This window comes from Cololabis saira, chromosome 4 (genome assembly GCF_033807715.1).
Source record: "Cololabis saira isolate AMF1-May2022 chromosome 4, fColSai1.1, whole genome shotgun sequence".
In the NCBI taxonomy this organism is placed as follows: Eukaryota; Metazoa; Chordata; class Actinopteri; order Beloniformes; family Belonidae; genus Cololabis; species Cololabis saira.
Genome location: NC_084590.1, coordinates 33,321,102 through 33,347,977, shown reverse-complemented (window position 1 = coordinate 33,347,977; position 26,876 = coordinate 33,321,102). Strand labels below are relative to the sequence as shown.

Sequence of the window (26,876 nt, the reverse complement as noted above, 5' to 3'; positions counted from 1 at the left end):
CACCCCGGTCTGCCAGTCCAGAGGCACTGTCCCCGACTGCCACGCGATGCTGCAGAGGCGTCTCAGCCACGACAGCCCCGCAACATCCAGAGACTTGAGGTACTCAGGGCGGATCTCATCCACCCCCGGTGCCTTGCCACTGAGGAGCTTCCGAACTACCTCAGTGACTTCAGCTTGGGTAATGAATGAATCAACCTCTGAATCCTCAGCCTCTGCTTCCTCGACGGAAGGCGTGTCAGCGGGATTGAGGAGATCCTCGAAGTATTCCTTCCACCGCCCGACGATGTCCCCAGTCGAGGTCAACAGCTCCCCTCCTCCACTGTAAACAGTGTTGGCGGAGCACTGCTTCCCCCTCCTGAGGCGCCGGATGGTTTGCCAGAATTTCCTCGAGGCCGACCGGTAGTCCTCCTCCATGGCCTCCCTTGGAACTTTTCCCAGACCCGAGTTTTTGCTTCTGCGACCGCCCGGGCTGCAGTCCGCTTGGCCTGCCGGTACCCGTCAGCTGCCTCGGGAGTCCGCCGAGCTAGCCAGGCTCGGTAGGACTCCTTCTTCAGCTTGACGGCGTCCTTTACTTCCGGTGTCCACCACCGGGTTCGGGGATTGCCGCCGCGACAGGCGGCAGGGACCTTACGGCCGCAGCTCCGGACGGCAGCGTCAACAATGGAAGTGGAGAACATGGTCCATTCAGACTCAATGTCTCCGGCCTCCCTCGGAATCCGGTCAAAGCTCCCAAAGATCCCAGCAGACCCTCACGATACGCTTGGGTCTTCCAGGACTGTCCAGCTTCCTCCCCTGCCAGCGGATCCAACTCACCACCAGGTGGTGATCAGTTGACAGCTCAGCCCCTCTCTTCACCCGAGTGTCCAAGACATACGGCCGGAGATCAGATGAAACGACAACAAAGTCGATCATTGACCTCCGGCCTAGGGTGTCCTGGTGCCACGTGCACTGATGGACACCCTTATGCTCGAACATGGTGTTCGTTATGGACAGACTGTGGCTAGCACAGAAGTCCAATAACAGAACACCGCTCGGGTTCAGATCGGGGAGGCCGTTCCTCCCAATCACACCTCTCCAGGTAACACTGTCGCTGCCCACGTGAGCGTTGAAGTCCCCCAACAAAACGATGGAGTCCCCAGTTGGGGCACTTTCCAGCACCCCTCCCAGGGCCTCCAGGAAGGCCGGGTACTCTGCACTGCCGCTCGGCCCGTAGGCCGAAACGACAGTGAGAGACCTATCCCCGACCCGAAGGCGCAGGGAAGCGACCCTCTCGCTAAGTGGGGAGAACTCCAACACATGGCGGCTGAGCTGGGGAGCTATGAGCAAGCCCACACCAGCTCGCCGCCTCTCACCATGGACAACTCCAGAGTGGAAGAGAGTCCAACCTCTCTCAAGGAGTTGGGTTCCAGAGCCCAGGCTGTGCGTGGAGGTGAGCCCGACTATCTCTAGTCGATACCTCTCAGCCTCCCGCACAGGCTCAGGCTCCTTCCCCCCCAGCGAAGTGACATTCCATGTCCCTAAAGCCAGAGTCGTCGTCCGGGGATTGGGTCGCCGGGGCCCCCGCCCACGGCTGCCACCCAAATCACACGGCACCTTCCCCTTATGAACCCTCCCGCGGGTGGTGGGCCTACGGGAGGGCGGGCCCACGTCGCTCGTTCGGGCTGCACCCGGCCGGGTCCCGTGGGCCAAGACCCGGCCACCAGACGCTCGCCTGCAAGCCCCGACCCCAGGCCTGGCTCCAGGGTGGGGCCCCGGTAACGCCAGTCCGGGCGACGTAAACTTCCTTGATGGTTCTTGCTTCATAAGGGGCTTTGAACCGCTCTTTGTCTGACCCGTCACCTAGGACCTGTTTGCCTTGGGAGACCCTACCAGGGGCATTAAGCCCCGGACAACATAGCTCCTAGGATCATTCGGGTGCTCAAACCCCTCCACCACGGTAAGGTGGCGGTTCAAGGAGGAGCCATAGGTCACTTGTTTTGGTAAATTGTTTTTATACCTTTCTAGTTTGCTTGTGTGCCATTTGTCCTTGGAATTTTGATTAGTATTTCTTTCTGCAGACCTTTTCCAAGTTCTTTGCTTACCCATTGCCTTGGTATGCTTGAGGATTACAACTCCACATTTAAACAAGGACATTGGTCATCACTCTGACATGTACACATTGCAGTGCATAACAGCCCCGATTTTTGGCATTTGCACTGGCGTGTTGTGCATTGTTTTTTACAGGCACACCTGATCATTTCCAGGCAACTTTCAGGTATTGGGTTCTGTGACATAAGAATGGGCTGTAGTCCTGAATCACCATCTTTCCATCCAATGTCCAAGGGTGAAGGAAGCTCAGGTGTGGCATAGTGAGCATTTCTCCAAACCATTGCCTGGTAGTGTACTCTCAGCAGATGGAAGTGGAGCGCATCGCTTGTAGGCGGCATTGCTTCTGGTTTACCTGTCCTGGAGAAAAGTATATGCCTTGCTGCATCAACAGAGTCTGTTTTATGCACATCATATATTCTGCAGACGAAAGCCTCTGAAGATCTTTGACATTTTTTGTCTAAAAAAAATCAGAAAACAGGAAACTTACCAAAGCGTGTGAAACTGTTACGATCCTCTTTGCTGTCACCTCAGGCAAAAGGTCCTCAGCGATGGGACTGACCATGCTATGTACTGATCTAAATATTCAACTTGGTACGTTTCATGGTGGTCTCTTTTTGAATATTTTTCCCTATTCACCTGGGTTTTTCCCGTCTTAGAATTTAGAGAACAAATGCTTAATTTGCAAAAAAAAAAAAAACATGAAATCCCAGACAACTTGCAATGGATTTTTTTTCTTTGTTATCATATAATATGGTGTACATCATATGTCATATCAACAGGGAAAATTTCAGAGTAACTTTTATTTAATATTTATGTCGGCCTTAAAAAATGACACAAATAATGCTTAATTTCACCTTAAAAGTTGGTATTTTGCATATATATATACATAAAAAAGCACTGAGCCTCCACTATATCCTTGTTTGACCCTTGACTATAGATCTAGAAACTTAATTTCCTCATCTTGATTGCCTACTTACAAAAAAAAATAGGAGGAAATGGTCCAATAACTGTGCAAGATGGGCAATTTGGCGGCCATTTTAATATGCAAATTAGAAGGTCAAAAACTCAAAATTTCACTCGGGTACCGTTTTTTTTGGACTCAGCACCCTTGAAATATGTAAGGTAGGCCGGTTCCCGACTTGTACCCATAAATGCTCCTTACTTCTTATAAAAGGCCTTTTTTCTGAAATCCGTCTAGACTAAGACCTCCTCCGGCGTGAATGCAGCATCTAAACTGGAGCGATCCTCCTCCGCAATAGCAGGCAAAGAAATATTATTTAAATATGAAGCAATAGCCACGGCGTCAGTCTGCTCCACGCTATACAAGGATTTATAGAAATCCCGGAATGTGCTATTGACAGTCACTGGGTCACATGTGACATCCCCACTCTGTGTTCTTATCATGTTAATTGAACAATCATTATTTAGATTTTTTAGTTGGTGGGCAAGCAGACGACTGGACTTGTTACCAAATTCATAATATTTCTGTTTTGTGTAAAGAAGAAGTTTATGGACATGACGAGTATGATCCATATTAAGTTCAGTCTTAACAGCCACTAGTGCCTTTAAGTTTGCTGGCGTTGGTGATTGTTTATGTATTTGCTCCAATCTAGTCACTTCTCTTTCAAGATTTTTTCTGTTTTCCTCTAAGGTTTTTTTCTGGTGAGAGCAATAAGAAATAAGGTGTCCACGTAAGGTGGCTTTGGCTGCATCCCAAATTGTAGCAGAGGACACCGGAGAGCTTTTATTATCAAGCCAAAATTGTGATAAGTTGTTCCGTACAAAGGTGCAGAAAGAGTCGTTATTCAAAAATGACGTGTTGAATCTCCAGGTGGGGGTTCTAGGAATATTAAATACCGGGTTAACGTACAGATGTACCGGAGCATGGTCTGATAAAACAATAGTCTATACAACAGGTTTGAACAGAATGTAAAAAGTTTTTGGGAATAAAAAAATAGTCTAGTCTAGAATACGAATTGTGGGGATGTGAATAAAACGTGTAGTCCCTCACTTTTAGATTCAGGTGTCGCCATATATCTATCAATCCGGTATCGGTGCATACGTTTTTAAGCACGGTAGATGACCTTGGGTTGGATACGTTTGCAGAGGAGGATTTATCCAGAGAGGCATTCATTATACAATTAAAATCACCGGCTAAGAAGCCCAGGCCATTGCAATGATGATTAAACATCAAGATCATTTGTGACATAAACTGGGGTGAATCAGTATTTGGGGCATAAACAATAGTTATGTGCTGTTTAAGAATCAAACCTCTAATCAAAATAAATTTGCCTTCTGAATCTTTTTCTTCATGTTCCAAGATGAAAGGAAGGTTTTTATTTATAAGAATAGCTGTGCCTTTCTTATTCTGTGAATGGGAGGAAAAGTAAACCTGGCCTACCCAATCCCTCTTAAGTTTCAGATGTTCTGTATCACATAGCTTTGTTTCCTGGAGTAATGCTATATCCGATTTTTGTTTTTTCAAATATGTTAAAATTTTCTTCCTTTTAATTACATGGCCCAATCCTTGGACATTCCAAGTGGTAAGTTTAAGTGAACCAGACATGAGAGCCACAAAACACGAAAGTAACTGAGTAACAGGTACTGAGTGAAGAGGAATTAATCAAAGTGCAAACAATTATATGAAAGAATGAACCGGGGCTCCAGACGTTTAACAATAGGAAAATAAAATGCAAAAAATCTGAACAGCAGCGCTTACCCTCCCCTATCCTGTCCCCAAACGACAGGAAAAAAAACCCCCAAACGAAGTCACTGGGCAATCTAAGCATAGTCCAAATCCTAATTTAACAGTTAGATCTGTTTTGTAGTTAATGTTTTTTGAAGAGTTGTGTTTTAAGTACAGCAGACATAAATCATCGCCAAATTTGAGTGCTATTACATAAAAATGAAGATTACGCTGCTTAATAAGCACATTTTATTCATAGTTTGGAGAGAGTAATTCATGTTTGACTTAGTAACAAGATACACTTTCCCCAAGAAAGTCTCAACAGGGTTTATGATAATTACAGTGGTTCAAGTGTATTTATCAGGCATCAGCACTTTAGTCTCAGTAATAATGCCTGTACTATAGAAGGAAAAGTTTCTAGTAGAATTACTAAAGTTTTGAAGACACATTGTGTCGGCCCATTAGAGCTTTCTTTGTGTTTTGTTCTGGTCTCAGTATGATTATAAAACATTTTGGGCCAAACAGCGCCACCAAGAGGCCTAAACTGGAGGCCAGGATGGCAAATACCTCCACTGCATCTGCATATTTACCTGGTGAACTGATATAAGCAGGCACAAAGGCCACCCACACAGCACAGAAAATCAGCATGCTGAACGTGATGAGTTTGGCCTCATTGAAGTTGTCTGGAAGATTTCTTGCCAGAAATGCTAAAAGAAAACTAAGAACAGCCAGGATGCCAATGTAACCCATTAACACTGAAAAACCAATAGTGGATCCAACTACACACTCATAAATAATCTTGTCATTGTGGTATTGTGTGTTTTTATGAGGAGCTGGAGAGGCAGAGACAATCCAAACTACGCAGATGACTGCCTGAACAGAAGTAAGAACTAAAACAGTTCCTCTCTGCTGGGAAACACCAAACCACTTGAGAACGTCTCCACCCCCTGGTTTGGAGGCTTTGAAGACGGCCAGAACCACCATGGTTTTAACCAGGATGCATGAGACACAAAGCACAAAGCTGATCCCAAATGCTGCATGTCTCAGTTGACATGTCCACAGTCTGGGTCGTCCAATGAAGAGCAGCGAACACAGGAAGCATAGCTTAAGAGACAATAACAGCAGGAAGCTAAGTTCTGAGTTGTTGGCTCGTACTAAAGGTGTTTGTCGGTGATAGGTGAAGATCCCCAGGACAACAACACAGAAACATGTGCCCAGCAATGAGGCCACTGTCAAACAGATACCAAGAGGCTCCTGATAGGAGAGAAACTCTGTCTTCTTAGGAACACAATGGTCTCGTTGGGGGTTGGGCCAAAAATCCTCTGGACATTTGATGCACTCCAAGGAGTCTGAGAAAGGGAAGTAAAAATGATGTATAGAGTATAATAAAAACTAACACAGTGCAATAAAAAACATTGAAACATGGATACCCACTTGTGGCATTACTGAACTTTCCCTCAGAACAAGGGATGCAGTAAAAACAACACTCAGGTTCCCCCTTCTTTCTCACCACGCGGGACCCCGGAGGACAGTTCTCACTGCAGACTGACCGGGGTGGCTACAGGAAGAATGCATATTCTGTTAATATACATGAATTTATTCATCATGAGTCAGAAATAGAGATTAAATATTTGAGGTAACCTTTTTTGATGCAAAGTTCCAGAATATTTTGTCTTCATCAAGTGTGAGTTCTTCACCTTTAAAGGCTGAACCTTTAACTTCACCCACATTGTGAACTTCAATTGTTCCATCAGGGAGCCACATCCAGTTCATAACGTCATATATCGGTAAAGCATCACCATTTTCATCAAATGACACCTCATCGCCAAATGGTGTGGTGAAATTGACCTTTTCTAGGTAATACACAAGCTAAAGAGTTCAAATAAGAGACATAAAAAATAATGGAAACAAAGAAGTTATATGAAGCACAATGGTGGTGTTCAATGATCAGACTTAAGTTATAAGAAAAAGAAAAAGAAAAACATTCCAATATCACAAATAGTACTCACATTGCCACTGAAAGAAAACTTTGTTTTTCACAATAATTAAATATAGTCATTAATTTAAGTGTCTCATACCTGCCATGGTTCAAGTGCCTCTAAAGTGGCACAGCTGTGCCTATTGAAAGGTCCTCTCCCTGGCTCACACTGCAACATTTCATGAAGTGCGTAAGCCAGAGCATACACAGCCTTGTAAACGTTGTACTCAGGTCTGAGGTTAGAAGTGTCCAAGAACTCGGTATCTGCTGTCTGGATTTTTTCCTCTCCAGTGCATACTTTTCCTCCAGTTTCCACCCAGCCAGGTGGAGGTGGTGCAAATCTACACTTGAACGTAAATTCCCAAAACTGGTTTACCTGCGACACAGAGAAAAACAGGACAAGAGATTATGTATTTTCATCCACGGATGATTTAGAATCAACCAAACGGCTTATCCAGTCTATGTAACATAACTGTTTTTTGAAGAGGAAGACCGAGTAAACTTCCCAAAGCCAAGGGAAGAACATGCCAACCACACCTAACCCAGGCTTAACTAAATTGGAAACCATCATGCTGTGATGCAACATTGCTAATCATAAGCTGACCAAGACTTAATAACAAGACTTAATGACTTCTGCAAAAGGAATTTCAGATGACACAGTCAATTCTCACCATGCTATTACTATTACTGTTTTCATGAAGCAGGTCAGGACGTGTCTGTAACAAGAAGTTCTTGAGGCCAGTTATTTCCCCTCGACGAATAGCAATGCCCAATGTGCCCCCCAAGTATGGCATGAGTTGAGGCATCTGAAGAACAGCAGCTGCAGTCCATGCTTCGCTGGCCATCCACTGGAGACCTGTAATGTTGTGCCTCACCACCTGGACATACATATAATATATACAGAACCAAGTGAAGTAACTAAATTATACAAGATTTAGTTTCTCATTAGTGGGGTAAAGCTTTTCCGAGATAGTGATGGCAAGTCTTACAAACATTATCCCCATATTAGCAACTGTGACTGACTTCTCTTACTGCAACAAACATCTTACAGTCTAAACTTAATAATATCGATTTAGAGTCAAGTTGTTTTTCAAGACCAACCTCCTCCATGAGATCAATCATGTGGCTCTGCTGTGCAAACACAATGACCACACGAGCTGTGGATTTCTTCATCACGTCCACAATCCTCCTCAGTTCAGCTGTGTTTTTGCCCCTGGGTAAAACCTCTAAGTACGCCAGACAACCTCCACCAGACGCACTCAGATCAGACTGGAAGGATCTGGCAGCATGGAGTCCGTAATCATCATCACTGATCAGCAGACCTGCCCAAGTCCAGCCAAAGTGTTTCAGAATCTGGATCATAGCACGGACCTACATGAATGCAGAACAGAGACAGTGGACATTTTATTAAAAAAGGTTCCACAGTAAAGCATGATTAATCACTCCCTTTTACTTTAATTTTTTTTTCATATATCAAATTCCATCAATTTCAAACAGAGTGTGACTAGTTATATATAACATAGTAACTGCTAGTTTTTTACTTGGAAAGAATCACTTGGTATTGTTCTGAAGAAGGATGAAAACTTTTGCCGGTCACTCAGGCAGGAACATGTGGCAAAATAACTCACCTGAGGGAACGAAAACACACTGTACATTACTTAAGATGTTCAAAACCTACAATAAGATTGGTTAAAGCTGAAAATAAAGCTGATACAAAAACAGAATAATTTAAAAGTATTATTAGACAGTAAAGCTGAAAACTTACCATGGGTACTCTGTACAAACCTAAGACAGTAGAAATGGCAATAGAGCTCGTAGAAGAGGAGTCACCAACAATCCCCAGGACTGGAGGATTTCCTACACAGGTCTTATTCAATACTATTTGCTCCTCTTGACCACTGACTAACGCCAGTGCTGCTCGAAATCCAACTCCAAGCGTGAGACAGTTATCGTACAAACTGTATCCCAGGGTCACGTTGGGAAGTAGGTTGGAATTTCTGTTGATCTCATGAATAGCAAAGGCCATGGTCTGTGCCTGCCTAAATCCTAGAACATCAAAGCTGATACACACAAATGCTACTGTTATCCAAAAAAATAAATACAATCAACAGGATGTTGTCAATGTTAAACATAAACCATATGGACAGGTTCAAAGTAACCAAAGAATAAAGCCAGTTGAATCCATCAGTATAGCATAAACAATTAAAAAAACAAAGGATATTGCACAAAAAATATTTTAAATGTTTACATGCATTGTTTTCAGAGTATGATCTGATAATCAACTACATGATGGCATTAATTTGTGTAGATGCTTTCTTTGGCAACACCACACTCACCCATGGCAGGTAAGCTGTTCTGGCTCAGAAGTTAAAGTCAATTCAGGAAAAATAGAAAATAGGTGAACTTCAAACAGCCCTCCAAGAACCACATCTCCAGCCTTGTGCATCCCATTTAGATGAAACTGTCCCTGTAACAGACATGAGGATGAGAGCAGAGAGGAGGATGCAGCAGATGAAGCATATGAGTGCAACAATGTGAGCAGGAGCGGACTTGCACATAAAAAAAGAAACATAACTTTTGTCTTTCTCTCAGTCTAGCATCAGGCTTTATCTATTAGTCAATCCCCTTTTATTTAGTTACAGTATTGTCTCATCTCATAAACCTCCCATCAGGACTGAAGTAGAAGTGTGGGCAGGGCCAAAACTAAACACCAGTGGAGTAAGACCATAACAGGTAACTTTAAAATCCAAAATTAAAAAATGAAGAATGGAATGAATGAGATCTAAATTTAACACATAGCTATCGTTTCATTTAAATACATCTCATTAAGTTGATTTTAATTCATGCATCAGGTCTCCTAGACGTTGACCTGTGGGAACATACTACCCTTAATATTCATAAAAACAAGGTTTTCTCTCTATCTCTCACAGAGAGAGAGAGAGAGAGAGAGAGAGAGAGAGAGAGAGAGAGAGAGAGAGAGAGAGAGAGAGAGAGAGAGAGAGAGAGAGAGAGAGAGCTATCAGAATATTCTGGGAATCTTAATCTTAAACTGTAAGCCATAATCAGCAATATTAAAATAATAAAAGGCCTCTGGGCGTGACGTCAGGGCTGACGTCACAGCCGTGTCCGTGCACTCCACGGATGTATTATATTAATATATATTATGTAATTATATTATATTAATACATTAATAATATATGTAATACTATACATGTAATAATATACATTAATTAATATATTATATTACTCACTCACTCACTCATCTTCTCCCGCTTTATCCGTTACCGGGTCGCGGGGGCAGTAGCCTCAGCAGGGATGCCCAGACTTCCCTCACCCCAGACACTTCCTCCAGCTCTTCCGGGGGGAGCCCGAGGCGTTCCCAGGCCAGCCGAGAGACATAGTCTCTCCAGCGTGTCTTGGGTCTTCCCCGGGGTCTCCTCCCGGTGGGACATGCCTGGAACACCTCCCTAGGGAGGTATATGCCAGGAGGCATCCGGTACAGATGCCCAAGCCACCTCAGCTGACTCCTCTCAATGTGGAGGAGCAGCGGCTCGACTCCGAGCTCCTCCCGGGTGACCGAACTCCTCACCCTATCTCTAAGGGAGCGTCCAGCCACCCTGCAGAGGAAACTCATCTCGGCCGCTTGTATCCATGATCTTGTCCTTTCGGTCACTACCCAAAGTTCATGACCATAGGTGAGGGTAGGGGCGTAGATTGACCGGTAAATCGAGAGCTTCGCCTTTCGACTCAGCTCCCTCTTCACCACGACGGTCCAGTACATCGACCGCATTACTGCGGACGCTGCACCGATCCGTCTGTCAATCTCACACTCCATTGTTCCCTCACTCGTGAACAAGATCCCGAGATACTTGAACTCCTCCAACTGAGGCAGGACTTCTCCACCCACCCGGAGAAGGCATGCCACCCTTTTCCGGTCGAGAACCATGGCCTCGGTCTTGGAGGTGCTGATTCTCATCCCTGCCGCGTCGCACTCGGCCGCAAACCGCCCCAGCACATGCTGGAGGTCCCGGGCTGATGAAGCCAACAGGACAACATCATCTGCAAAAAGCAGAGATGAAATCCTGAGGTTCCCAAACCGGATCCCCTCCGGCCCCTGGCTGCGCCTAGAAATCCTGTCCATAAAAATTATGAACAGGACCGGTGACAAAGGGCAGCCCTGCCGGAGTCCAACATGCACTGGGAACAAGTCTGACTTACTGCCGGCAATGCGAACCAGACTCCTGCTTCGATCATACAGAGACCGGACAGCCCTTAGTAGAGGGCCCCGGACTCCATACTCACTCAGCACCCCCCACAGAATGGCACGAGGGACACGGTCAAATGCCTTCTCCAGATCCACAAAGCACATGTAGACTGGTTGGGCAAATTCCCATGAACCCTCGAGCACCCTGCGGAGGGTATAGAGCTGGTCCAGTGTTCCACGACCGGGGCGAAAACCGCATTGTTCCTCCTGAATCCGAGGTTCGACTATCGGCCGTAATCTCCTCTCCAGTACCCTGGCGTAGACTTTCCCCGGGAGGCTGAGAAGTGTGATCCCCCTGTAGTTGGAACACACTCTCCTGTCCCCCTTTTTAAACAGAGGGACCACCACCACGGTTTGCCACCCCAGCGGTACTGTCCCCTTCCTCCATGCAATGTCGCAGAGGCGTGTCAACCAAGACAGCCCTACGACATCCAGAGACTTGAGGTACTCAGGGCGAATCTCATCCACCCACGGTGCCCGGCCACCGAGGAGCTTACAAACCACCTCGGTGACCTCGGCTTGGGTGATGGATGAGCACGCCTCCGAGCCCCAACCCTCTGCTTCCTCAGTGGAAGGCATGTCAGTCGGGTTAAGGAGATCCTCAAAGTATTCCTTCCACCGTCCGACAATGTCCCCAGTCGAGGTCAACAGCTCCCCACCAGCACCATAAACGGTGCCGGCAGAGTACTGCTTCCCCCTTCTGAGGTGCCGAACGGTCCTCCAGAATTTCCTCGAGGCCGACCGAAAGTCCTCCTCCATGGCCTCCCCGAACTCCTCCCAGACCCGAGTTTTTGCCTCCAAGACTGCCCGAGCCGCGGCCCGCTTGGCCTGCCGGTACCTATCTACTGCGTCAGGAGTCCCACCGGCCAACATAGCCCGGTAGGACTCCTTCTTCAGTCTGACGGAATCCTGTACTTCCGGTGTCCACCACCGGGTTCTAGGATTGCCGCCACGACAGGCACCGGAGACCTTGCGTCCACAGCTTCGAGCCGCCGCGTTGACAATGGAGGCAGAGAACATGGTCCACTCGGACTCGATGTCCCCCGCCTCCCCCGGGATCCGAGAGAAGCTCTCCCGGAGGTGGGAGTTGAAGATGTCCCTGACAGAGGGCTCGACCAGACGTTCCCAACAGACCCTCACAATCCGTTTGGGTCTGCCCGGTCTGTCCAACCTCTCCCTCCGCCAGCGCATCCAACTCACCACCAGGTGGTGATCAGTTGACAGCTCAGCCCCTCTCTTCACCCGAGTGTCCAAGACATGCGGCCGAAGGTCAGCTGAAACGACAACAAAGTCGATCATTGACCTCCGGCCTAGGGTGTCCTGGTGCCACGTGCACTGATGGACACCCTTATGCCTGAACATGGTGTTCGTGATGGACAAACTGTGACTCGCACAGAAGTCCAACAACAAAACACCGCTCGGGTTCAGATCGGGGAGGCCGTTCCTCCCAATCACGCCTCTCCAGGTATCACTGTCATTGCCCACGTGAGCGTTGAAGTCCTCCAGTAGAACAATGGAGTCCCCAGTTGGAGCACTATCAAGTACTCCTCCCAGGGACAAGAAGGCCGGGTACTCCCCACTGCTGTTCGGCCCGTAGGCACAAACAACAGTGAGAGACCTTTTCCCGACCCGAAGGCGCAAGGAAGCGACCCTCTCGTTCACCGGGGTGAACTCCAACACATGGCGGCTGAGCTGGGGGGCTATAACCAAGCCCACACCAGCCCGCCGCCTCTCACCCTGGGCAACTCCAGAGTAGTGGAGGGTCCAGCCCCATTCAAGGAGCTGACTAAATACTTTTTTGATGTATACATCTTGATTTCGGTGTAAAAACCAGCTACAGTGCAGGTCATGTGGTGAGATGTTCTGCATGGACCTGAACCCTCTCAGCCAGATCATCACAAAGAGTGGTTTTGGATTGCTATGGTGATAACATCAAGCTATACAAAGAGTGAGTGAGACTTACTGATACTCCTCATCAGACTATAAAGCAGAGATATTGGAATGTTAATTTAGGCTGGATAAATGTACTTGAGTGGTGTCTAAGACGGGCAAAATGATCACAACAGAGGGGGTTGAACCACCAGAGGGAAACATATTACATGTTCAGGACAGCTACAAATACCTGGGGATTTTGCAAGCAAATGGCAAGTATGAGGATGCTGCAAGGAATTTGGCCACAGCCAAGTACCTGAAAAAAGTAAGGTAAGGTAAAGTAAAGTATCCGGAAGATTCAGCTGAATGGAAAGATCAAGATCCGGGCCATCAATACATACAGTATGCCCTGTCAGTAATAAGGTACTCCGCTGGTGTAGTAAAGTGGCCTCAGGAATAGATGGGAGCCACTGATGTCAAGAAAAGGAAGCTCCTCACGATGAATGGAGGATTTCATCCCAAGTCCAATACTATGATGAAGCAAAGAGAGGAAGGCTCCAGATTAATGAGCATCAAAGCTGCCATCTAGGATGAAACAACAAAAATCCAGGAATGCATCAAGAAGATGACCCTTCATGAAAGGCTGCTAAGCGAATGTCTCAGAAAAAAAGAAATCCAGTGCAGAAGATGTGGAGGAGGAACCATCATGGATAGAAAAGCCCTTGCATAGGATGTACCATTGATAGATCAAAGAAGTGGCTGCCGTCAAGAAATCCTACCATCCATGCCCCATACTGGGGGTCCGTGGCAGACCCCTCGAGTCTTCTCTATCCCGGCGAGGGCGGAGAGCGCCCGTGCGGTAGGCGGTGCGGGTGGTGGTGCGGGTGGCGGTGCAGGCTCTGTTGCCACGGCTACGGCGTAGGATACGCCGTAGCCTAAGGCGTAGGGTACGCGGCGATGTGCACCATTCTGCGTTGGTGTAACCAGGGGTGTAGCACCAAATTCTGGGCCCTGTACACTCTCAATGTCAGTGGGCCCCTATCCATGCCCGTGAGGCGCGTGAGAGAAAAAAAAAAGGGGGGGGGGGGGGTGTATTTATACAATCTACTACAATCAGATCAGATTATATTGGTGAGTGGTTCTGAATTGATCCATTTGGCCTACTTGTGCTCAAATACCTAAAACATTAGGCTACATCTGGCTGCAATAAGTTGCGAGGGAAAAATGTTTTCAGCCAGATTGAGAAGAATAGCTAATTGTTTTTCTATGTTCTCACCACCCAGACCTATCTCTTTTTCTCTCTATCTATCTATCTGTGGCAAAAATCAGAATCACAATCATTTTTGATTGATAGTGAGATCACAGTTATTTAACATGATTATTCATTGGCTTTGGTAACACCATGAATTTATTGAACATTGACAATAGCTTTCAAGCACACCACTGCACCGCAATGCTAAGGCTTTTTACCAGACAAAAACAATACATTGCGTTATTACTCAATTAATATATTACTAGTGTGCACTTGAGCCTACAGTGATATTGGTATGTTATTTACATGTTGATATATGCAGCAGCAATATTGCTAGATGGATCATTCATTAAATCTCAGCACAGAGTTTCATTTTATTTTCTGTAATGCAAAAATGTCATACATTCTGGATTCATTACAAATCAACTGAAATATTGCAAGCCTTTTATTATTTTAATATTATTGATCATGGCTTACAGTTTAAGAAAACTCAAATATCCTATCTCGAAAAATTAGAATATTCTGGGAATCTTAATCTTAAACTGTAAACCATAATCAGCAATATTAAAATAATAAAAGGCTTGCAATATTTCAGTTGATTTGTAATGAATCCAGAATGTATGACATTTTTTTTTTTTTTAATTGCATTACAGAAAATAAAGGACTTTATCACAATATTCTAATTTTCTGAGACAGTCCTGTAAACTTGCTGGCGTGGTTGTGCTTGAACAACTTCTGAATATCCATCGTTACTTTGTGTTAATGGAGCAGCAGAGAGCAGCGTCTTGCAGTTGAGTGACGTACACCGGCTGATTTATGGTTCCGCGTTGCACCAACGCAGATCTTACGGCGTAGGATACGCGGGGGCGCGAACGTACGGTGCGCGTCGCCGCGTACCCTACGTCGATTTAACGCGGAACCATAAATGAGGCTTAACGCGCGCATTTGTCAGTTTTCTTTTCGTCTTTTCAACTGAGCAAACACATAAACTGAGGGTGCAATGCTGATGCACCCTCTTAGAACCGGGCCTGTATAAACAGCAGCTGTCTGGAGTGGACTATGTTAACTTTAATTGGACTTTGCATGACAAGCTAACTTGGTTCACCTTTGGGAAAGAAAGCAGTCAGCAGCTGCCTCCCCTCGTTCTGCCGTCTGTCTTTTTGTTTCCTCTCTTTCTTTTTCTGATAGCCCGATTTATGTTTTTTGGGCAGCATGATGTCCTGCACACAGGTGTCTGATCTCGTCGCACTGTCTGACCTGTTGCCGGTCGCTGTTGGGCGGACTAAACCATTTTGCATCTTCAAGAGGGGGGCCCCAGAATGTCGAATATGTTGGGAGAACTGTGACATTAAGTTCATTCTCTCATTTGATGTTATCAATATATTTGAAATAAATTATGACACCAATCAATTGGAGGGCCCAATTCATTCGAAATAAAAACATCACAAAAAAAAAATGAAAAAATCTGTATTTTCATGGGCCCCTCTCTCTACTCGGGCCCTGGGTAGTCAGGTCCACTTTTCCCCCCACTACCACGCCCATGGGTGTAACGCGGAACCATAAATCAGCCTTCAGTGTGTGCTCTGTGTGCTGTTCTGAACACTTCTCTGCTGTGCTCGTTTTGCCTGGACGTCGGGTCCCTCCGCCGAGACACAACTTTTGCGGTATGCGTTCATTGTTGTGTCTAAAAATCTGTACCAATCAGAAACGGTACAGATATTTTGTGATATTTTTTTATATTTATAAAAAAATAAAATTATAAAAAAATAAAGGATCCCCATAACTTTGATTGGGTGGGCAGGATGCACGTTTGGGTAGGCACAGCCACGGCCTCGCTTACAGGTGAATGAGACATGGGGTAGTTTTGTTGAAAATGTGCTGTCCAAAATGTCCTGGAAAACTCGACTCCTGCAAATGCGCGTTCCTCAAAGTGTGTGGGGGCGTGGCTTTGGACGGCGCGCTGACGGGAGGGGGAGGAGGGGGCGGGGCTTAGAGGAGGTGCCACTTTCATATCTTGCTAGCTCTCCAACATTACAGACTATACCTTTAATCTTTGGTTTTACTAATTATTAAATTAAATGTTGACACATTTCACAAAATAACAGATTCATTACCTATCAACACAACAATAAACAATAACAATAACAACAATAATTAAAGCTGCAAGCAGCGATGAACGGGACCTCGCGCGTGCAATTTTCACCAATTGAGCTCAAGGACTCAAAACCAAGTCTGATGACACCACCTATGACTCTTTATGTCAAACCATTCAAAAGTTATAGCAGAAAATAGGTACAACCAATCAGAAGAAGGGGCGGGGCTAATTTTCAACAATTATGGTCAATGACTCAAAACCGAGTCCGATGACACCACCCACGACTCTCTATGTCAAACCATTCAAAAGTTATAGCAGAAAATAGGTACAACCAATCAGAAGAAGGGGCGGGGCTAATTGAGGCCAATGAAGGTCAAGGACTTAAAACCGAGTCCGATGACACCACCCACGACTCTCTATGTCAAACCATTCAAAAGTTATAGCAGAAAATAGGAACAACCAATCAGAAGAAGGGGCGGGGCTAACTCAGACCAATAAAGGTCAAGGACTAAATACCGAGTCCGATGACACCACCCACAACTCTATGTCAAACGATTAAAAAACTATAGCAGAAAATAGGGACAACCAATCAGAAGAAGGTGCGGGGCTAATTATCACCAATTATGGTCAAGGACTCAATACCGAGTCCGATGACACCACCCACGAGTCTCTATGTCAAACCATTCAAAAGTTATAGCAGAAAATAGGGACAACCAATCAGAAGAAGGTGCGGGGCTAATTATCACCAATTATGGTCAAGGACTCAATACCGAGTCCGATGACACCACCCACGAGTCTTTATGTCAAACCATTCAAAAGTTATAGCAGTAAATAGGGACAACCAATCAGAAGAAGGGGCGGGGCTAATTTTCACCAATTATGGTCAAGGACTTAAAACCGAGTCCGATGACACCACCCACGACTCTCTATGTCAAACCATTCAAAAGTTATAGCAGAAAATAGGGCCAACCAATCAGAAGAAGGGGCGGGGCTAACTCAGACCAATAAAGGTCAAGGACTCAATACCGAGTCCGATGACACCACCCACGACTCTATGTCAAACCATTAAAAAGTTATAGCAGAAAATAGGGACAACCAATCAGAAGAAGGTGCGGGGCTAATTATCACCAATTATGGTCAAGGACTCAATACCGAGTCCGATGACACCACCCACGAGTCTCTATGTCAAACCATTCAAAAGTTATAGCAGTAAATAGGGACAACCAATCAGAAGAAGGGGCGGGGCTAATTTTCACCAATTATGGTCAAGGACTCAATACCGAGTCCGATGACACCACCCACGAGTCTCTATGTCAAACCATTCAAAAGTTATAGCAGTAAATAGGGACAACCAATCAGAAGAAGGGGCGGGGCTAATTTGCACCAATTATTGTCAAGGACTTAAAACCGAGTCCGATGACACCACCCACGACTCTCTATGTCAAACCATTCAAAAGTTATAGCAGAAAATAGGGACAACCAATCAGAATAAGGGGCGGGGCTAATTTTCACCAATTATGGTCAAGGACTCAATACCGAGTCCGATGACACCAGCCACGGCTCTCTATGTCAAACCATTCAGAATCACATGTCGGCCAATCAGCTACTAGTATCACTTCCTGTTTAGCGTTGAAGTTTGACGCGGCGCCACGGCCACGCCATTTCACGAAAACTCACGATTTTAATAACTTGTGTGTACCGATTTCCGTGCATGTACGTCAAACTGTATCGTGGGGCTTGAGGCACAAAGTTTTCTAGGGGGCGCTGTTGAGCCATTAGTCCACGCCCCTTCTTGACACTATTAGAATACGTAATTTTTCGCCACATGGGACGTGCGTGCCAAGTCACAACTTTTCGAGTAAGTTATGCGCCTCAAAAACGCAATTGTTTTCGGATAAAATAATAATAATCGTCCCCGGCGGAAATGACGCGCCTGATATAAATACATAATATGATCAAAGACTCATAAAGCATCCTATCTCTGAGTTGTATACAAGTGATTTTAAAATCAAAAAGACAAGATATGCTCTTAATAACAACAAAAAAATGTCACTCTTATATTCATAGAGCATATTTACTCTACATGTTAATATAAAGTATGAATGATGAGGGCCGTAGGGGTCACATCGTGGAACCCTTAATTACAGTGTATTTAATAACTACAGTACATTTCAAAAGTAATACCTTTGTGCCTCACTGATGCATGGCCCTTAATGTGGTTGTCCACTTGATATTTGCCAGATCCACTGTACTTGCATATCTTTTTGTGGATTTGGGGAGGTCATCCCCATCATGGATCACTGTAATATGTCTCTATACATAAAAAAGAAAAAAGAAACATGATTACAAAGTCACAAAATACTGACTATGCATAAAATGTTTTTCTTGTACTATGATTAGTCTCATTACAGTGCATATACCACCGAATCCACTCTGATATTAGTATTACGTTAGTATTACGTTAACCAGGGTGCGATTTGCAGGTACACGTCCTACCCTCTATTCAGCTGAATTATTTTTATCCTCAGTGGGGACAAAATGTATCTCCCCACCCAAAGTATTTTCGAGTCAGAGGCGTCGCGCTCGCAGACAGCAGTTTTAATTTGAAAACCAACCAGATTTTCTTGCATTTCAAAAGTCCGCCTGCCACATCGGCGCCACAACAAAAGATAGTCATTAGCTCATGTGCAGCTAATTCACATAACCTAATGATACACTTACAATTATATGAACAATATTATAAAAGTCACACTTACTTCCATTATTTGTGAAACGTTGGGGAGTGGGCGGGGTCAAACGTTGAACTCTGCCCACATTGAGGTCTGAGGGTCTGCAGTCAGGGATACATGGAAAAGCTGGATGGAAGGGCATCAAGGAGACATTGATTATAGCAGCACAAGAAGAGGCCTTGAGTACAAGAGCGATAGAACCACGGTCTATCACACCAGACAAGACCCCAGCTGCAGATTGTGCAAAGATGCCCCAGAGACATTCCATTGCATAATAGCAGGATGCAAGGTGCTGGCAGGCACAACTTAAATGGAATGACACAACCAGGTAGCGGTAATAGTGTAAAGAAACATCTACACTGAATATGGGTTGGTAGTCCCCAAGTCATGGTTGGAGATACCTCCACGGGTGGTGGATAATGAAAGATCAAAGATCATGTGGGACTTCCAGATCCAGACTGAAAAACTGATGATTGCCAACCATCTGGACATAGTCGTGGTTGACAAACTCCAAAAGAGAGCAGTGGTGATTGACATGGCAATCCCAGGCAACAGCAATATCAAAAGAAGGAACGTGAGAAACTGGAGACGTAACAAAGGGTTGAAGAGAGAGATGGAAAAGATCTGGAAGTTGAAGACAGCAGTGGTGGTAATAGTAGTTAAAGCACTTGGAGCTGTGTCCTCCAAGCTGGAGGACTGGCTCCAGTAGATAACAGGAACAAGATCAGAGATCTTGGCCCAAATTAGTGCAGTCTGTCATGGTTTCTCAGTTGGGGATATGTTTGTTCCATGATCATTCACTCTCCTGTCATTCCAGATCCTGCCACCCTCATCAGCCAGACAATCTACTCATTCCTCTCACCTGTGCTTCCCTGCCCATCTCCACACCTGGTTTCCATGGTCATCAGTTCCCCTTTATATACCGGCCCTCTTCCACATGCCGGCTGCCAGATTGTCTAGTGTTCATGCCTAGCTTTCCGGCGTTCCTGAGTCTGTCTGTTTCTGCCTGCCTGCTACTGTGCCTGATTCCTGGTTTTTGGATTTTTGCCTGCCCCCTTTGGATTTGTCTGCCTTATCTGCCTGTCTGCCCGGTTTTTGACTCCTGCTTACGTTTGAACTGATTAAAGCTTCTTGGACTCTGATACTCTGTTTGGTGTTGTGCTTTTGGGTTCTCTGTCTTTTGAGCCGTGACACAGTCCTATGAACAAAAATATTCTATAGAACCCTCAAGGTCCCAGGACCTGAGCTTGAAGGGGAAACCGCCCACATAGGAATGGGCAAAGGAGTGTGTGTGTGTGTGTGTGTGTGTTATTTTCATATACAAACAAAGAAAATCAATCGATTGTTGTGGTTTATAGAACTTGACATATGCAACCTCAGATGAGGACAAAAAAACTTTTTTCACCATGCTATCATTTATTTCACAAGAATAAAGCAAAATGTTGAATGCAATACACATGACTGTATGTGCAATTGTGTGCTATGGGCAATGCACAATACAATCAATGAGCAGTGTGCAATATAATGTTTGGGTAGTATGCACTATAAATTAGCTCTTTTGTATTCTGTGCCATGTTGTCTTGCGGACTCCTGATTTTTTTACTTACTATTGTGTGTATGGCCTGCTTTTGTCATTATCACCTTTTATTTATGTGTATACTTTTAATTAAGTGTCATGAACATGCAAATGGGACTGGGACATTAAAATTGACAATCTGTGAAAATCTCATATATTTGCAAGTTGTCACATTTCTAAAAAGAAATAAATAATTTATTCATTCATTTATGATTCATTCTATAATTCAACAGCTTAACAGGTTTTCAACAGGTTAATTTGCTGGGATATTTAGCTGAGACAATTGGCAACTGTGTTTCCACTCGTACATAATGTTTCTGACTGTACAAAATTGAACTCCACATTGTTTGGTATTGGTTTTATGATCCCCTCACATTAGTGTGCAGCAACATTTGCTTCTCAAAGATAACTTCTAATACCATTCTCTTTTGGGATGGTGTCAACATGTGTCTGATAGCTTCATATATATACATATATACATATCTATCTAGTCAACTGTATTATTTGTGCTCCGGCCCATTAGAGCTTTCTTTGTGTTTTGTTCCGGTCTCAGTATGATTATAAAACATTTTGGGCCAAACAGCGCCACCAAGAGGCCAAAACTGGAGGCCAGGATGGCAAATACCTCCACTGCATCGGCATATTTACCTGGTGAACTGATATAAGCAGGCACAAAGGCCACCCACACAGCACAGAAGATCAGCATGCTGAAAGTGATGAGTTTGGCCTCATTGAAGTTGTCTGGAAGATTTCTAGCCAGAAATGCTAAAAGAAAACTAAGAACAGCCAGGATGCCAATGTAACCCAGTAACACTGAAAAGCCAATAGTGGATCCAACTACACACTCATAAACAATCTTGTCATTGTGGTATTGTGTGTTTTTATGAGGAGCTGGAGAGGCCGAGACAATCCAAACTATGCAGATGACTGCCTGAACAGAAGTAAGAACTAAAACAGTTCCTCTCTGCTGGGAAACACCAAACCACTTGAGAATGGCTCCCCCTCCTGGTTTGGAGGCTTTGAAGACGGCCAGAACCACCATGGTTTTAGCCAGGATGCATGAGACACAAAGCACAAAGCTGATCCCAAATGCTGCATGTCTCAGTTGACATGTCCACAGTCTGGGTCGTCCAATAAAAAGCAGCGAACACAGGAAGCAGAGCTTAAGAGACAATAACAGCTGGAAGCTCAGTTCTGAGTTGTTGGCTCGTACTAAAGGTGTTTGTCGGTGATAGGTGAAGATCCCAAAAACAACACCACAGAAACATGTGCCCAGCAATGAGGCCACTGTCAAACAGATACCAACAGGCTCCTGATAGGAGAGAAACTCTGTCTTCTTAGGAACACAATGGTCTCGTTGGGGGTTGGGCCAAAAATCCTCTGGACATTTGATACACTCCAAGGAGTCTGAGAAAGGGAAGTAAAAATGATGTATAGAATATAATAAAAACTAACACAGTGCAATATAACATATTGAAACATGGCTACCCACTGGTGGTATTACTGAACTTTCCCTCAGAACAAGGGATGCAGTAAAAACAGCACTCTGGTTCCCCCTTCTTTCTCACCATGCGGGACCCCGGAGGACAGTTCTCACTGCAGACTGACCGGGGTGGCTACAGGAAGAATATGATGTTCTGTTAATATACATAGATTTTTTTCATCATGATTCAGCAATAGATGACATATTTGAGATAACCTGTTTTGATGCAAAGTTCCAGAAGATTTTGTCTTCATCAAGTGTGAGTTCTTCACCTTTAAAGGCTGATGCTTTAACTTCACCCACGTTGTGAACTTCAATTGTTCCATCAGGGAGCCACATCCAGTTCATAACATCATATATTGGTAAAGCATCACCATTTTCATCAAATGACACCTCATCACCGAATGGTGTGGTGAAATTGACCTTTTCTAGGTAATACACAAGCTAAGGATGTCAGATGAAAAATGAAAACAAAAACATTTAAAGCTAAACAGGATTTAAAAAAAGTGGTCATTCAACACAGTGGTACCCAGTATTTAATTATTAGACCTTGTAATAAACATACATGCAACAATATATGGAATCATAGTTAAAGGGTTGTATTAGTACTGTTATTACTCCAGGGAGAATTTCTGAAGGTTTTTGTCTGTTATTACATTAAAAAAATCTCATGCGTCGAGTCATATAAAATAATATTCCGTCTCATACCTGCCATGGTTCAAGTGCTTCTAAAGTGGCACACCTGTGCCCACTGAAAGGTCCTGCCCCTGGTTCACACTGCAACATTTCATGAAGCGCGTAAGCCAGAGCATACACGGCCTTGTAAACGTTGTACTCAGGCCTGAGGTTAGAAGTGTCCAAGAACTCGGTCTCCACAGTCTGGAGATCTTCCTCTCCAGTGCATACTTTCCCCCCACCTTCTAACCAGCCGGGATGAGGTGCAAATCTACACTCAAATGTAAATTCCCAAAACTGATTAACCTGTAATACATTCAAAAGATTGTATTACTAAAACTAATCAATCATTCATAATGTTAGACTAGTTTTTCAGAACCTTTTCAGGGTTGGGCAATCCCAGCTGTAAAAGGACACAAAGACAAACAGGAAAAGCAACCACGGTTGTTCAAATTCATAAACAATTTAAAATGACCAATCAACCTAAAATACATGTTTTTAAAGTGTGTGAGGGAATAACACAACAAGTAAATTCTTACAGCCATGGAAAGAAAATGCAAACTCCACAATGGGGGTAGACCCACTGAAAGGAAACATTGCTTGTCTACAGACCACAGTGCTGCCATGAGAAATTAACACTGATTAAAAAAAACAAAAACAAGATTAGATAACACATTTAAATCTCACCACACTATTTCCATAGCTGTTGTTGTGAAGCAGGTCAGGACGTGTCTGTAACAAGAAATTCTTAAGGCCTGTTATTTCCCCTCGACGAATAGCAATGCCCAGTGTTCCTCCCAGGTATGGCATGAGGTGAGGGGTCTGGAGCACAGCAGCTGCAGTCCAGGCTTCACTTGCCATCCACTGCAACCCTGTAATATTCTGTCTCACCACCTGTGCATACACAAAATATACTATTTTACTCCAGAGCGCTACTAAAGTAATAAAAGTAGGCATGGCTGAATACATGGTGTTCAGTTTATATGAAACAAATTGCCCTGGAGTATCCTTTTAAAAAAGGACAGCAATAGCCTACATTATTCCAGCTTGGATCTTGCAGTTTGACAGTTAAATATAATTATGCTAATTTAGAACTGAATTGCATTTCCACATCACCCCGTTCCAAAGTTATCAAGCTGCGGTCATTGCATTAGTGTTATTCCTAGTCGTTACACAGACCCCCCCCCCAAGTGTGAGTGGAATGTTAAATATCTGATATTTTGTCAATGCAGATTTTATTCGTGACAGTGACACAATTTTGAACTTTTCTTTTTGGAAAAAACTATAGATAAAACACAAATAACATTTAACAACCAACCTCTTCCATGAGATCAATCATGTGACTCTCATGTGCAAACACAATAACCACACCAGCTGTGGATTTCTTCATCACGTCCACAATCCTCCTCAGTTCAGCTGTGTTTTTGCCCCAGGGTAAAACTTCTAAGTACGCCAGACAACCTCCACCAGACACGCTCAGATCAGACTGGAAGGATCTGGCAGCATGGAGACCGTAATCATCATCACTGATCAGCAGACCTGCCCAAGTCCAGCCAAAGTGTTTCAGAATCTGGATCATAGCACGGACCTGAATGAATGCAGAACAGAGACATGAGTGAGACGAGGATCATTTTACAGTGGAAATTCTTGTCCAATTTTGTGACCACACAGTTCCACATAACAACAATAGTTTCAAGAATATCCTGCCTTTGTATTTACATAACACACTTCACTGCAACTCCGCGTTTTTACCTGGAAAGCATCACTTGGGATCGTCCTAAAGAAGGATGGATATTTTTGCCGGTCACTTAGGCAGGAACATGTGGCAAAATAACTCACCTGTGGGGGGAAAAAAAAAAAACAAACAAAAAACCCCACCGTAGATATTGTCTTTACTGGTTGTTAAATTTGAGTGCAACATATCCATACACACTTTTGGATAATATTGTTTGTCATGTTTATGGAAAATCACAATAGAAAAATGTAGAAAAAAAGACTGTAGCTGAAAATAAAGCTGAAAGAAAACAGAATTGTGATTCTATGAAATTTTTCGACATTAGAAATGTTAACTTACCATCGGTACTCTGTACAAACCTATGACAGTAGAAATGGCAATAGAGCGTGTAGAAGAAGAATCACCAACAATCCCCAGGATTGGAGGGCTTCCTATACACGTCTCATTCAGTACAATTAGCTCCTCTTGGCCACTGACTAACGCCAATGCTGCTCGAAATCCAACTCCGAGCGTGAGACAGTTATCGTACACACTGTATCCCAGGGTCATGTTGGGAAGCAGGTTGGAGTTTCTGTTGATCTCATCAATAGCAAAGGCCATGGTCTGTGCCTGCCTAATTCCTAGAACATCAAAGCTGACACAAAAATTCTACTATGAATCATGATAAATATAACATGGTACAATGAATGTGCAAACACAACCATTCTGATTGACTCAGATAAAACAATCAATAATAGAAAGAAACAATCATTGCAATTTTGATAACAAGAAAATGCAGGACACTTCTCAGAAATATTCCCTAATTTCCCTAAGTCTTCGTTCTGCTCCCTGAAACACTCACCCATTGCAGGTAAGCTGTTCTGGCTCAGAGGTAAAAGAAAATTCAGGAAAAACTGAAAAGAAGTGGATTTGAAAAAGACCCCCCAGAACCACATCTCCAGCCTTGTGCATCCCATTTAAATGAAACTGTCCCTGCAGCAGGCATGAGGAGGAGAAATCAGGAGCTGTTACTGCAGGCAAAAAGAAGGAGTGTAATATAAGCAAGAGTAAATTTGTTCGTAATAAGAGCCACATCACTTTTTTTGATCCCTTATCTGAACACACTCACCGGGATTTATTGCTTTATCAACCCCTTTTTATTGACTATTACCCCATTTCACACACCACCCATCAGGGAAGAACACGTGAGAGCAGGGCAACAAAAAAAAAAAAAAAATCAATTTCCTTCTAAGACTAATTATGTATATAGAGGTAGAATCAATTTACATATCTTTGCACCAATGACACCACACTGGTAACTAAAAATCACAGTTTCTTATGAAGATTTTAATGACTTGTGTGTAGTTTTCCTATTGTGTTTATTTTTTTCATTTAACTCACAACCTGGAACCCAATTCCTACATTAGTTTACACATGAAGTTGTATACCGTCTCAGATTTATCTTAAATATGTACACACCTTGTTGTGAAACAGAAATGTTCTTTGTGTGTGTAAGAGAGCGTACACATGAGAGTGAATGCATGCAAAGCATATTTACAATTACTTTACAGCAAGTGTACACATTTGCTTTAGCTTTTACCATCCCAAGTTAGTGCAACTATATAAAATCTCCACAAGATGGTAGCAGCATATTAAAACTGTTGAATCTAAAATAAGTGTTTGTCCTCTGCTTATCAATCTTAATTACTTTATTTGTTTTAAATGAATGACTGGGTCTCATCCAACTAAATCTTATTCATGCCACACATGAGTCCGTCCGTCCGTCCGTCCGTCCGTCCGTCCATCCATCCATCCATCCATCTCCCACAGGTTTGCTTTGAAAGGCCTCGACCTCCCCATCCCCAGAGAGTTCCTTCAACACTACCTGAAGAGTTCTCAGGCCAGCCAAAACCTATAATCTTCCCCATGAACATGTCCTGGGTCTTCCTCAGGACATGTTCATGGTTGGACATACCTGAAATGCCTTCCCAGATGTCCAAACCAACTCAGCTGGCTCCTCTCAATATCAGGAGCCTCAAATTACTCTGTCCCTCCCTGATGACTGATGAACTTCTCACCCTGTCTGTCAGGGAAAGTCCAGCCATATTACAGCAGGTGCTTGAGAACAAAATTCAGAGACATTTCAACTCTTCCACTTGAGGCAGCATCTCAAACCCAGTCTGGAGAGATTAGTTATTTTTGATGAACTGAGATTGCCTGGGTATCTCACCAGATGATTGGAGGAGGTAACTGGGGAGAGATACATCTGGGCGTTTCAGCTTAAACACGCAAATTGTGATTGAAAAAAATGTTTTTTTAAAGGAGGACCGAACAGTAACCAGCTACAATATTATAATTCATATTTGTGTGTTGTTTCCTTAACTATAGCCTTGATGTAAAATATGAACATTGATATGATTAATTATTTACGTGGTTTGTCCATATTTATACAGTGTGCATAAAA

The 26,876-nt window shown here is 44.1% G+C and overlaps 2 protein-coding genes across 2 annotated transcripts; both read right to left on the bottom strand.

Annotated features, from left to right (window-relative positions):
• Positions 1-5,203: 5,203 nt before the first annotated feature.
• LOC133442396 (extracellular calcium-sensing receptor-like) lies at positions 5,204-8,832 on the bottom strand. The gene is made up of 8 exons (XM_061720378.1): positions 8,518-8,832; positions 8,294-8,380; positions 7,854-8,123; positions 7,424-7,630; positions 6,853-7,128; positions 6,416-6,643; positions 6,209-6,332; positions 5,204-6,123 (listed from the first exon to the last, which is right to left on the bottom strand). The coding sequence occupies exons 1-8, from the start codon at positions 8,776-8,778 to the stop codon at positions 5,204-5,206; spliced, it is 2,373 nt and encodes a 790-aa protein (XP_061576362.1). The 5' UTR covers positions 8,779-8,832.
• Positions 8,833-21,027: 12,195 nt separating this feature from the next.
• On the bottom strand, positions 21,028-25,402 carry LOC133442543 (extracellular calcium-sensing receptor-like). The gene is made up of 9 exons (XM_061720550.1): positions 25,275-25,402; positions 24,773-25,067; positions 24,451-24,537; positions 24,017-24,286; positions 23,386-23,592; positions 22,732-23,004; positions 22,290-22,467; positions 22,033-22,155; positions 21,028-21,947 (listed from the first exon to the last, which is right to left on the bottom strand). The coding sequence occupies exons 1-9, from the start codon at positions 25,382-25,384 to the stop codon at positions 21,028-21,030; spliced, it is 2,463 nt and encodes an 820-aa protein (XP_061576534.1). The 5' UTR covers positions 25,385-25,402.
• Between the last annotated feature and the right edge of the window lie 1,474 nt (positions 25,403-26,876).

What these genes read in the sequence shown, in the direction of transcription:
- LOC133442396 (XM_061720378.1), bottom strand. Translation starts at nt 8,778, where the DNA reads ATGGCCTTTGCTATTCATGAGATCAACAGAAATTCCAACCTACTTCCC. An exon ending in TACCAAGTGATTCTTTCCAA is followed by an intron (nt 8,124 to 8,293) that starts GTAAAAAACTAG and finishes GCATTCATGTAG; the next exon opens with GTCCGTGCTATGATCCAGAT. An exon ending in AAAGTTCAGTAATGCCACAA is followed by an intron (nt 6,124 to 6,208) that starts GTGGGTATCCAT and finishes TCCCTTTCTCAG; the next exon opens with ACTCCTTGGAGTGCATCAAA.
- LOC133442543 (XM_061720550.1), bottom strand. Translation starts at nt 25,384, where the DNA reads ATGCACAAGGCTGGAGATGTGGTTCTGGGGGGTCTTTTTCAAATCCAC. An exon ending in GAACAGCTTACCTGCAATGG is followed by an intron (nt 25,068 to 25,274) that starts GTGAGTGTTTCA and finishes TTTTTGTGTCAG; the next exon opens with CTTTGATGTTCTAGGAATTA. An exon ending in ATCAGCCTTTAAAGGTGAAG is followed by an intron (nt 22,156 to 22,289) that starts AACTCACACTTG and finishes TCTTCCTGTAGC; the next exon opens with CACCCCGGTCAGTCTGCAGT.